General features: G+C 38.7%; 1 protein-coding gene across 13 annotated transcripts in view; it reads left to right on the top strand.

Annotated features, from left to right (window-relative positions):
• Nucleotides 1-13,229, top strand: part of SYTL2 (synaptotagmin like 2) — a 157,248-nt gene that overhangs the window by 126,267 nt on the left and 17,752 nt on the right. For 9 of the 13 annotated variants that reach the window (XM_069071003.1, XM_069071005.1, XM_069071006.1 and 6 more), the window contains 5 exons: nt 330-449; nt 2,369-2,538; nt 5,295-5,397; nt 8,412-8,582; nt 10,958-11,036. In XM_069071003.1, the coding sequence (XP_068927104.1) occupies nt 330-449; nt 2,369-2,538; nt 5,295-5,397; nt 8,412-8,582; nt 10,958-11,036 (643 nt within the window). The remainder of the gene's footprint in view (nt 1-329; nt 450-2,368; nt 2,539-5,294; nt 5,398-8,411; nt 8,583-10,957; nt 11,037-13,229) is intronic. The other 4 variants (XM_069071002.1, XM_069071001.1, XM_069071012.1 and 1 more) reach the window with 1 other exon arrangement.

Genomic DNA, 13,229 nt, shown 5'->3' with positions numbered 1-13,229 from the left:
TGGAGGGTGGAACATATATAGAATGTTAATGTAGCATAAAAGCATGACCTTTGGGTCCTCTCACCTTGGTTCTAGCATATTGGTGAGGCTGTCCCCCAGGCCTTTCAGTAACCCCATCCCCTCAGATGGATTTGAAGCCAGAGGCCTGCCTTGTACTGGATTCCTCCTTATGGCAAACTGTTTAAGAGTGAGTTTCGAGTGTACTTGGGAAATACGACAGAGCAATGGGATTCTAAGAGATAGGACTTCAAACCTCTCTACTCTTCCACGTAGATTCTGACAATTTGTCGTGGCCCTAAATAACTTCTGCATTATGTGATGTCTTGTAGAGTGATGACAGAGAGACCGATACGGCATCAGAAAGCAGTTACCAGCTTGGCAGACACAAGAAGAGCCCGAGCTCTTTAACCAATCTTAGCAGCTCCTCTGGCATGACATCACTGTCTTCTGTATGTAAACAAAGGCTCAGTTCTAATGGCTCCCTGCTTTTGCTCAGTCTTTCATTGCCACCCCTGCCCTCTGTCAACCAGTGCTGCTTTATTTTGCCATTTCCTTAACCCCAAGCACCAGAATGCCTTTCAACTTGGCAACTGGCCTCTAACCAGCTAAATTTTTTTTTCTTGATTGTGCATCAGCTCCAAAAGAAATAACTCCATTTAGATTTGTGTATCTCAAAATACATGATTTCAGATGGGCAACAATATTAATAATTAATATTTCCTGTATGATGCTTGACAAAATCACAGGGAAGCATCCAAACTGTGTGGGTATTTATGTGTGTGCATGCATTTGCATATATGTATGTCAGTATTGCCTACTTGGCTTGGCAGGTATTTTATTACAGGAATTAGTTGTTGATAAGGATCATATTGATCAGATAGCGAGCATTTGGGTTTATGCCATCATCAAGACTAAGGATTCTTAACTTTTTTTTTTATCTCATGGGTCCCTTTTGCCATCCAGTTTATTCTGTGGACCCCTTTCTCAGAATAATGTTTTAAAATTTAAAACAAAATCAAAACAAAAATACATAGAATTACAAAGGTTAGTGAAGATAAAGTTGTAATTTTCTCCCATCTGAATTTCACAGATCCCCTGAAATCTATTTATGAAACCAGGTTAAGAACCTGATTTAGATATTGTGGCATTATCTAGGGCAGCTTCCCCTGACTTCTGAGGGTTGGGCGTCTTGAACCCCAGCCCTCGGAGCACACTCTCTAGAGATTAAGGGGGATGATGGCATGGTAGCGATACTCAGGAGCACTCATCTCTAGGTTGCATTATGACCTTTTTGTTTTGCTTTTGATTATCTGTGTGTATGTGTACATGTATGTTTGTGGATCCCTCCCTTTAAACTCTCAATTTTTGAAAGCCCATAGTTATAGAAAAGAAACTCTGAGGGTGATTCATTCTTTCATAGGATTCCAATAAACATAAAGCTCCCCTAGTACATTTAAGAGATTCAGTCCAATGCAGAAAACATTTTATAAGTGCCCACCATGTACCAACCACTATGCTAGATCCTGAGGACCCAAGGAGGAAATTCAACACTACTCTCAAGGATCCTACAATTTAGTAAGAATTAGGAAAGAAAGGGTGGAACAGGAGAGGTGATAATTTGAATGATAAGAAATTGATTGTCATGTAACTTTTTTAGACCAGAATAATCTCTTGCCTAAAGTGAAGTATATTTAGCTAGGTATTATGAAATTTCCAGAGTATGCCTCTCAGCTGTGCTTAAACTCTGATTGACCTTGGATTTATCGAACCTTACTTTTGTTGAACCTGTTCCTATTGAATCCCTATCAATATCAATCTGTTTGCTTACCTCCTGTGCAATTTTTAAACTCCTTCCATCATTTATCCATTATCCATTATCATTCCTTCCTGGACTTTCAGAGTATAAGCTCAGTAAGCAATTTTTCAGACTTAGTGACTTGCTAACATAGTGAAATTCCTCCCTTGCAGCTTAGAAATTTGATATAAGAACTTATGTCACTCTGGTCTGTGTCTGGTATATCTTGTATATTATCTCTTCAGCCATTAAAAAAAATAGCCCTAAAAATAGGCCTACTTATAACCATGTGATTTTTTTAAGCTTGCTTTCAAATGAGCCATCCTGTAAATAACTATATCTTCTTCTAAAAAACTATGTGAAGTTCACCAAAATGCATCAGAAATGCTAACTTTTATTTCTTTGTGCTTCATATTTGGTTTGCTGAGTTGAAATTTTTCTATACTGGATTGAAGTATATAAATTATCATCTTACCTACAGATGTATATTACACCAAATGAGGGTTATTTCTAAAATCCTTTTATGTGCTAAGAATCTAAACTCATGGAAAATCTCATTTCTGGTGCCTTCAGGTGAGTGGAAGTGCAATGAGTGTTTACAGTGGAGACTTTGGCAATCTGGATATTAAAGGAAGTGTTCAATTTGCCATTGATTATGTGGATTCATTGATGGAGTTCCATGTTTTTGTGGCTCAGTGCAAGGACTTAGCAGCAGCAGATGTGAAAAAACAGCGTTCCGATCCGTAAGTGAACTTTAGAATTATTTCCTGTATCTCCAGGAGAATAGGAGGGGAAGGGGATGAGAGGGGGGATGATGGAAGGGAGGGCAGGCTGTGGGGGAGGGAAGTTGGAAGCACCCACTTTTGAAAAGGGACAGGATCAAAGTAGAGAATAGAACAAGTGGGAGGTGGGATAGGAGGGAGGGAAGTATAGTCAGTCTTTTACAATATACTACTATGTTATTGTTTTGCATTAGCCGCACATGTACAACCTATACTGAACTGCTTGTGTCCCCAGTGGTGGTGAGTGGCGGGGGGGGGAGGGAAAATGAAACTGGAATTAAAAGTTTTAAAATCAAATATTCAAATATATATATATGTGTGTATGTATATATATATACACACTATTAATACCATCTTACATGTAATTAAGAAATAAGATATACAGGCACTGAGGCATAGAGATCCACTGGAAAAGTCGAAACGGGTATGGGAGAAAATATGGGAGAGAGCAGATTGGAGGTGGGTATATCCTGTGGGACTGCTGTTTTGGGGGGATGGGTGGGGGAAAAACGGGGAGAAAATTTGTAACTCAAAATTGGGCGGAAAAGAATGATGTAAATCAGAAGTTAATAAAGCATTTTTAAAAAATAAATTAAAAAAATAAAAAGAATTATTTCCTGTATCCTATCAAGTTCACAACACTTTGTCTAAGTAGGAAGTGGGGAGAAATGATAGTGGCAGTGTTTCATTTTTTAATATTATCTTCTAGGGAGCTAAATCCAAGAAGTTTGAAGAAGATTCTTTATTAGATTTATTTAAGACTGAACTCCCTCATCTAAACCAAAACATTTTAAACTAATGGGACTTTCTAAGGATTTGTTGAAAAATAGTCAAACCAGGACCAAAATCTTGGGGCACAGGGGGTAAAAAAAGATTTGAGAACAGTCCACTTGGATAAATTTTCTTGTCTGAAAAAAGACTTCACTTCAAATAATCAATTTTGTTACTCTTGATTTCAAAAGGAATAAAAATGCTGCCTCCACTAAAAGTCAACTCTGATATCTATGGTATGAAGGTGAGCCTTGGTTCAAAAATGTGTGCCAGTGAAGGCCAAGGTTTGGCAACTTACATCAATCTGGAAAGGCTTGCAAATCCAGATCTGGTGACAGTTTGTCTAAATACAGCTAGCTGTCAATTAATGTGAATAATGAATCCCCCAGAAGTGGTCAGCAAATAAAAATTGTCACAATTCGAAGTTATAATGATGTAAAGATATGGTAATTTGGGGGCAGCTAGGTGGTGCAGTGAATAGAGCAACTGGCCCTGGAGTCAGGAGGACCTGAGTTCAGATTCGGCCTCAGACACTTAACACTTTACTAGCCGTGTGACCTTGGGCAAGTCACTTAACCCCAGTTGTCTTGCCTTTCCCCCTCTAAAAAGCAATATATACATATATTTGTTTGTTTGTTTGTTTATGGTAATTGGTTCCAGTCCAATGGAAATATGTAACATGAATAATGCAGCCACCTCAGAGGATTCCTTATTTGCAAATTCACTGAAGCTCATCCCTAGAGGGCTGGCCATGAAGTGATGATGCTTTTGACCATAGCCAAAAACAGAGGATGAGATAGATAGATAGTGTCATGGAAACACACATGAACTTGAACAGACTTCAAGAGATAGAGGAGGATAGAAAGGCCTAGCATGCCATGGTCCATGGGGTCATATAGTGGACTGAACAACAACAAAAAATTAGAATGTTATTAGGCTGTCTCATAAGGTGGGGAGACGCTATGATCTGACTGGATAGAGCTATTCATAAAGTGATAAAGTATTAAAATAGTGAGAAATTGAGTGTTGAGTTTTCTCTTTCATGTTTTAATTATGAAAATGTCATGTGATCCACTAAATTTAGTAGACTGCATAATAACTTCATTATTCTGTTTGATGCTGTCTTGCTCTTTGGTAGACCTTTTTTTTTTCTTCTTACAGATCTAAATTAAATACAAAAGTCCCCAACCTTTTTTTTCCCCCAAAATTAGTGCCATTTTAGGGAACCCCTTATTAATGTTTAGTAGGAGAAGCTTATGGTATTGCTAGATATTTACATGGCTTCCTATAGAGATTTTTTGAAACTCCAAACCTCTAGGTATAGTTACCTCTGGTTTTCTCTGCCCTAAAAAGCATTGTAATCTTAAAGAATCATAGAATTTCAAAGGTAAAAGGGACTTCTGAGGCACTCTTGTTCAACTTGTACCTGGAAAAAAAAATCTTCCTACAACATACCCAACAAATGCATCCAAACTTTGCTTAAAGACCTCCAATAACCAAGAACCACTACCTCTTCTGCTTTGGGCTTGCTCAGTATTTTAGGAATTCTTTCCTTGTTGTTTAGTAAGTTCAGTCATGGCCAACTCATCGTGGCCCTATTTGGGGTTTTCTTGGTAAAGATACTGGAGAGCTTTGCTATTTCCTTCTCTATCCCATTTTATAGATGGGTTAAATGACTTGCCCTGAGTCACACAGATAGTAAATGTCTGAGACCAGACTTGGAACTCGGGGACATGAATCTTCCTAACTCTAGGCCCAGCATTCTATCCACTGGGCCACGCAGCTGTCCTTATACTAAGCCTATATGGGCCTTTCCACAGCTTCTATCCGTTGTTCCTGATTCTTTCCCCCAGAACAAGAATTACTTATATTTCAAATATTTAAAAGTTAGATGAGGAAATAAAATCACCATTTTCTTCTGATCACCTTATCTCTTCAATTTCTAGATATGTAAAGACCTATTTGTTACCAGACAAAGGTAAAATGGGCAAAAAGAAAACACTTGTGATGAAGAAAACCTTAAATCCTGTGTATAATGAGATATTGCGGGTATGTATGAACAGAAGATATAATTACAGTAACTCATTTATGTAACATTCTAGGGTTTACAAAGCACTTTACCTTTGTTATCTTATTTGATCCTCACAATAATCCTTGGAGGTCATCGTTTTACAGATTTTACAGGAAGGAAACAAAAACTGAGTATGGTAAAATGACTTGCCCGAGGTCATATGGTCTGGAGTGGAATTTGAATTCAGGTCTTCCTGATTGCAAGTATAGTGTTCTAAATAATAAATGACAATATACATTTAAATTCATTCATTTGACAAATCTCTATTACATATTACATGCAAAGCACTATACTTGGTACTAGGAGAAATAGAAAGTTGAGGGGGATGTGGCAATAGCAAATCACAAAAAATAGACCTCTAGTAAATACTATGCAGTGTCCAAAAGACAAGTGATTGTAACTGACTGGGGGATCTTGGAAAGCTCCTTAGAGATAGTGGCATTTGGAATGGGCTTTAAAGCTTGTATAAGATTTCAGAGGGAGGCCAGGAAAGGGGTGTGTTCACAGGGCACTGGGGAAGGCACAGAGAAAGGAATGCTTGGGATGTTCCTGGAACAATTCAAGTAGTTCAGTTTGCTTGTGGTACAGAGCAGTGCTGGCAAACTCCTACAAAAATGGGGGCCATTAAACCTTACATAAGGATCCTGATGGGCTGCCCATTGACTTAGAAGATCATATATTACCATTATCTATGTCCTATGGTATTTTAAAAATTTTCATTCAGTATTTCCCTATGACATTTTAATCTGGATTAGCTTGCATTCAGGAGTGTTACAGGGAGCAATGTTTGTCCAGAAAGTATGAAGTTTAGGTTTTTTGGAAGTATCTGATACAGATAAAGCAGTCAGTTCTGTGAGGCAGAAGAAAAAAATAAAGGAAAAATGCCTTGGAATAAAAAAAAAAATGTACAGAATTCTATCCAGGTGAAGGCTAAGTGGAAGTGCTGGCCACTAGCTCCATTATCTTCCAGGAAAGAAACAGTCAATCCTTAAATATCCATGTGTAAATCATTAACCTTGTGGAAAATATTAAGTTGCAGACCAAGGGACATTCTCTGGTATCTCTAGACATGTCTCTGGGACACTTTCTCCTACACCGAGTCAACAAACTAGATAAATTTAAATGGTTTGAGCAAATGCTTTAATCCACAATTAAATTTACTAGAAAAAGAAAATAGATAACTGCCTTCTAAATCCAAGTATAAGTGGCTTGGGAATTTTTTATGCCACTGCTTTTCTAGAACCCTTTCCAGAGATAATCCAGAACTCATTACGTGGCTCTAAAGGACAGAGTACTAGACTTGGAATCAGGAAGACCTGAGTTTGAATTCTGCCTCACACCCTCTAAGCAAGTCACTCAACCTCTGTCTTGGTCTCAGTTTCCTCATCTGTAAAAAGGGATTTAATAGCAACTCCCAGGTGTTGTGAAGACCAAATGAAGTAATTCAAGGCATTCCCAGAAATCTCTTAGGGTAGTTTTAAGTTATTATGTTTATTGTGTTATTATGTTTATGTTATTTATGTTTAAGGTATTAAAAATAAACATGTTAATGTTTAAGCCATTGAAGCTTAAAAACTGCACTAAGACCATTGTGACACCTGTAAAGCTAAAGCACTTAAGCTAGCTTTTTTTCTAGGTAAGATATGAGCCTGGGAAGCAGAAAATTCTTATTTTCTAGTTGGAAAAAAAAGTTCATTTTCTTATGTACAAAATGAAAAACAAAAAAGATTTCAGTTACCATATGGATTAACTGCCTAGAACCAAAGACATGTGGCCCTTAAAATTGCACCAGTACCCCTTGTTCCCAACTGAGGCATACACACACGCGCACACACACACACACACACACGTGTGTGTGTATATAGTATATGTGTGTGTATATGTATATAGGGGTGTGTGGGTGGGTGTAGAGACAAATGAAAAATCTAAGAGACCGAGTTTCTGGATAATTAATAATTTATTAATTAGGCTAACAGATAATAAATTGATTGTCATAGTTTCTCTCAGTAAGCAAAGACACATAATGGAGATACTCAATCCCTTAATATGTGTTTAGAAAAAGAGGTCCTTCTGACGGGTGAAAATCAATTCTGATTGGTGAACAGTTAATGAGGGAGTGGACTTTCAATGAGATTGGCTAAAAGCTCTTAGCCTCTCTTGCTGAGAAGTGGCTTGATCATGAGACTCAGCCACCTCCAACTTTCTGGACAAAGGAATTTTTCTCTGGAGAGCACTCTGGTTGGTTTTCTCCTTCATGAGCTGCATTACCCTAAACTCCAGTGGAGGGCTGCAGGGGCATAAACGTAATACTTTAGGGCTGAAATTCACCTAAATTAGATTCTGTTTTACATGCTAAACAGAAGTAAGTTCTTCCTGTTTGGTGGGGACCTGCCCAGTATTGGGGAGCTTGTGCACAGGAGGATTTGGGCAATCTCATCTATCAGCAATGTCCTTCACAGATTGACTGATTTCTAGGGTCTAGTCCCTGAATGAAGAAATAGAAAAAGCCTTAATCCTAATTTAACAATTGGTTATAATATAATAGAAAATAATAATTTCTCTAAGAGAGAGAGAGAGAGAGAGAGTATGTGTGTGTGTGTGTGTGTGTGTGTGTGTGTGTGTACATATATAGTGTGGTTTCTCTTTTTAGAGAGGAAAAAGAATTCATTTTTTGAGAGGAGCAAATTTCAGCTACAGGGAAAACAGCATTGCATTTAACCTAACTTTGCAATACCAGAAAAGCTTAATATGTGTATGAGAAAAGAAATCTGTGTTGATGACTTTCTTCTCCATCCTCACCACCCTTTTAACTCTTTACCAACCATTTAACTGTAGACTAATCTCTTTGCCTCTCTGAGTAAAATGGCAGTAATGATATACACCCTAATTCACCGTGGGAGTGTTTTGTGAATGGCAAAGCACAATAGGAATATAAGTTATCCTTGATATCAAAAGACTTAAAAGTTCCTATTTCTTGCCTTGTTTGCCGCAGTATAAAATTGACAAGCAGAGTCTGAAGAATCAAAAGCTGAACCTCTCTGTCTGGCATCGGGATACATTCAAACGCAACAGTTTCCTTGGGGAAGTAGAACTTGACCTGGAAACGTGGGACTGGGACAACAAACAGAATAAACAATTGAAGTGGTATCCTTTGAACCGCAGGGTAAGTTCTGCATTATCTGTAGCATTCTGTTTTGGCAGCACCAAGTGATTCTATGGTGGTGGTGGTGGTGGTGTTCACTTGTTTCAGACTCTTCCTGACCCCTTTTGAGATTTTCTTGGCAAAGATATGGGAGTTATTTGCCATTTCCTTCTGCAGCTCATTTTACAATGAGGAAACTGAGGCAAATAGGTTTAAGTGACTTGCCCAGGGTCACACAGCTAGTAAGTGTCTGAGGCTGGATGTGAACTCAGGAAGATGAGTCTTTCTGACTCCAGGCCCAGCACCATGGTGCCACCTAACTGCCTGATGCTACAGTAAAACCTGATTAATAGGCCCCCAGCTCATTTGTCATTGGCAGTCTTTGCAGTCAGAAATAGAGCTGGTTTTTTTACTCTTGTACTTTTGATAGTAAAAGGGGGCGTCTAGAAGACCACATGGAGTGGTGGAAAGAGTGTTGGATTTCCGGCAGAGGACCTGGGTTCAAATCTTGACTCTTACTTATTACTTAAATGGTCTTAGACAAGTCACCTTCTGTGAGCCTCAGTTTCCTTAGCTGTGAAAGGAGGGAGTAGGACCAGATGATCTTTAAGACTTTTTCTATTACTAAATTGTATTGGGGCCAACTTGGTGAACAAGGTGAGTACTTTTAGACTTCTCAAGCAGACTTCCAGCCCCAACCCTACCCTAATTTGTCTTTCCCCTCTGGCTTTGAATGCCACATCTCAAATGTGTAAATAAAGAACACCAGTGAACTGACCCTGGGTTCCTGAAGGGATCTTCCCTCTGCCGACCCAGGAAGCCCGGATAGGTCCTGCCAAGGTAGACAAACTCCTAGTGTAAGTCGTGTGCATGGGCATTCTAAGAGCCAGATGCTGTGTTCAGATTCATCAGAGTATGAGCTCCATAGGGCAAGGACTGTCTCTTGCCTTTCTCTGTTATTTCCAGCACTTAGCACAGTGTCTGGCACTTAGCAGGGCCTTGGTAAATTTATTGACTGACTAACATATGGGTTCAACCTGGGGTGTTGACCGCTGGGTGATGAATCGGGTCTTGGCCGCAGAAACTCTGGAAGAGTCTTTATAAGGCATGGAGAGGCAGCAAGGTATTGAATTAAAGAGGTAATTAGAACTCATTGTTATTTGCCTTGGTACATTGGAAAGATCCTGTATTGGGAGTTCAGCATCCTCATTTCAAGTCTGGGCCCAGCTGCTTATTAGCTTTGTGTCCCTGGGCAAAGTCATTTACCTCTTTAAGCCTCACTTTCCTCATCTGTAAAATAGGGATAATTACATTTGCAACCTACTTGACAAGGTTCTGTGAGGATCCACTTTGCAAAGATGTAAAAGTACTTTGTAAACTTTTAAAGTGCAATTGAATGTAAGCTTATAATACAATATAATATAACATAATACATTGTATATAATATATTATTATATAAGCTTACACTTAGTAACTTATCAATGCTAATTATATTTAATGATTCAAATCAGCAGGCATTTATTAAATCCTTTCTTTGTGCTAGGTGAGGTGCAAAGCCCTGGGGAAAGAAAGAAAAAGCAAAAACAGCCCCTGCCCCCAAGCAGCCCATATTCTACTGGGTGTAACAACGTATATAAATCTAAGCATACAAGATAAATACAGAATAAATGGAAGGTGACCTTAGAGGAGAATGGCATTTGCATCTAGGCAAATCAGGAAAAGCCTCCTTAGTAGAAGTCCAGAGCCTCTAACCATGGGGAATAGCCAGCGAGAAAGAATGGTAATGGGAGCTAAAGTATTCTGTACAGATTTGGAATTTGAAAGGGATGAAACTTAATTTGTATTTTAAAATAATATAGCTCCCGATTATTTAAAAAGTATTCTCAAATTCTAATTTTTACTAGCTCTCTTCCATTAGGACAAATGAATGAGTTGTTTAAGTTTGAGGCCACAATGTGCATTTGCTATTCTCTTTTCCTGTCTTGTAGAAGCAGTAGGTCATAAGCAGAGCTTTGTGTGCTGGGTTATGGATAGGGCTGAGCCACCTTCATGTCAGAGAATATCTAGCAGCAAAAGTCTTCACTATCAGAAAAGCAAGAAAAGTGAGGGGGTGGTATTACTCTGGGGCCACCCACCTTAAGAATATAGACCTAGGGTGTTTAATTATGTTTTGCCAGATGTTAAATGGGGGAGGGGACTGGGGTTTTCTCTCTGAAATTTTGAGAAATTTTAAATTTAGAGCATCCATTCCATGACTTACTTCATTCAAATCCTGTATGGGATGGGATTGCACCTCTAACCTTGTATCAGAATAGAAGGCCCTATAGTTTATATCTCACTTCAGGTGATTTCAGATAAGCTATGCTTGGTTGTCACCAGTGTTTATTAATTTCCAGACAGCACCAGTTGCCCTTGAAGTAGAAAACAGAGGTGAAATGAAATTAGCCCTCCAGTATGTCCCAGAGCCATTCTCAGGTATGTACTTTTGTCCATGATGGTTCTCTTGGTTGGATTTATTCTCACCTCTCCTCTCACTCTCCACACTGAACTTCCACTGCATGTGTTTTGGGTGCAGTCATGGATTCTTCTAGCATCATCTTTCACAACACAGGGGACCAACTCACCTTTGATGATAATATTATACTTATGTGACATAATGATATTGGTTATTAGATGCATTGAACATCTCTGCTTCATACTTAGACTGTATTAGGGGTGTTTTATTTTTTGGATGTAGATAGGTACTTTTGTCAGAGGTCACCTAGCAACAAGGTTATGCATTAATACGTCAGATGACGGAGGGTGTTCTCTTCTATTGGTGACCAAAAGTGGAAATGATGTAGGTTTTATTTTCACAAAATATTCATTAGGCATCTACCATGCAAGGCACTGGGGTTGCAGAGATAGAAATTGATCCTTTTATTAAGGCTCTACTGGAGGGAATTTGACCACAGTGAGAGGTTTGAACTAGAAAATCTGTAAGGTCTCTAAAATTATGTGGGTCATTTTGTCATGGCTCCATCTTTCCTCACATTTATGCCTGTCCAGTCTCACTTTGTTCATTTTGATGCATTATTCCAGCACTTTATACTCACTTTAGATCCATATTCTTACATCCATTGTGTTCTCCAGAATCACAGCAATTACAGATTTTCTTGAGCTGGACTACAAAAGCCTGGCCTTCAAACAACAGCCCTGCACAAGAAATTGTCACTCAGTTAACTCTAGTGAGGGGAAGTACCCTCCCTCACCTCTGCCACTTCCCAAGGCAGCCTGTTCCATTCCCAGTTAGCTCTGATCTTACCAAGGTTTTCCTGGCATCAAGCCTAAATCTACATCTCTCTGTCATCTAAAACTTTTTCCTCATTCTCTCTGGGTCCAAGCAGAGTAAGCGTCACCCTTCTTTATTTGATAGCCCTACTTGTATTTGAAGACAGCTTTTCTGTCTCTCCCCAAGTCTTCTCTTATCCAGGCTAACATCTCTCATTTTCTCTACCAATTCTTATATAGTATTATCTCCAATCTCTTCACCCTTCCTGCTCATTCCCTTCAGTCAACAAATATCTTCAGAATGTGATGGCCAAAACTGAATACTCTTTTCCAGATGTAGGCTGACTAAGGCACAGTAGAGCACCTCCTTCCTTTGGAATACTGTGCATCTCTTGATCCCAAATAAGATCATATTCGATTTCCCAGCTGTCATTTCTTCTTGTTGACTAATATTGAGTCTGTAGTCCACTCAAAACTCCCAGGACTACTATCTAGGCATGCTTCTCCCATCTTACACTTATGAATTTGACAATAAATTACTAGCGCTGGTACTAAAGTACTAGACTTTACAATAATAGCTGTTAAATTTCATTGTTTAGCACGATGTTCTATCTTGCCATTTTCTTTTTAGGTATTTTTCAGGTATCTTCATCTTTATGGCTTCTGCAAATTTGGCAGATACACCATCTATGCCTTTATCCAAGTCTCTGATCAAGTATTAAGGAACACAGAACCAAACATAGATACTCTATTAGAGATTCCATTTCAAGGTGACATCTTCATTAATAACCCCTTTTGGGTTCCATTCATTCAACCAGTTCCAAGTCTACCTAAGAGTACTGAAATCTAGTCCACATCTGTCTTACACACATGAATTGAAAGAGACACTTTCAGATGTTTTTACTGAAACCTTTCCCAGTCTTGTGTAATCTAGAAATTTGATAAGTATTCTGTCTATGTCTTATTCCATTTCTTTTTTTAATTTGTTTTCAGTTTTCAACATTCATCTCCACAAGATTTTGAGTTACAATTTTTCTCTCCTTGTTTTTCCCTTACCCCCCACCCCAAAACAGCAAGCCTAAGGAATACCCCTTCCCCCAATCTGTTCTCTCTTATATCCTCCCCCTTCACCTCCCTAACTTTCTAGAAGGGCAGGATGGGTCTCTGTACCCCAGTACCTGTATATCTTATTTCCCAGTTGCATGTAAAAAAACTATTTTTAGACATTTGTTTTTAAAACTTTGAGTTCCAGATTTTTTTTCTCTTCTTCCCTCTTCACCCACCCCCAATGGGAAGACAAGCGATTCAATATAGATTATACATGTGTAGTTACCCAAATCTCCATAATAGTTAGTAGTTATATTGTGAAAAACCAACGACACTTCCCTCTGTCCCATC

The sequence above is a fragment of the Petaurus breviceps genome, unplaced genomic scaffold (assembly GCF_028583685.1).
Source record: "Petaurus breviceps papuanus isolate PSGF00001 unplaced genomic scaffold, PetGlider_PUasm1.0 90823, whole genome shotgun sequence".
Taxonomy (NCBI): domain Eukaryota; kingdom Metazoa; phylum Chordata; class Mammalia; order Diprotodontia; family Petauridae; genus Petaurus; species Petaurus breviceps.
This window is presented reverse-complemented; position numbering and strand designations above follow the sequence as displayed.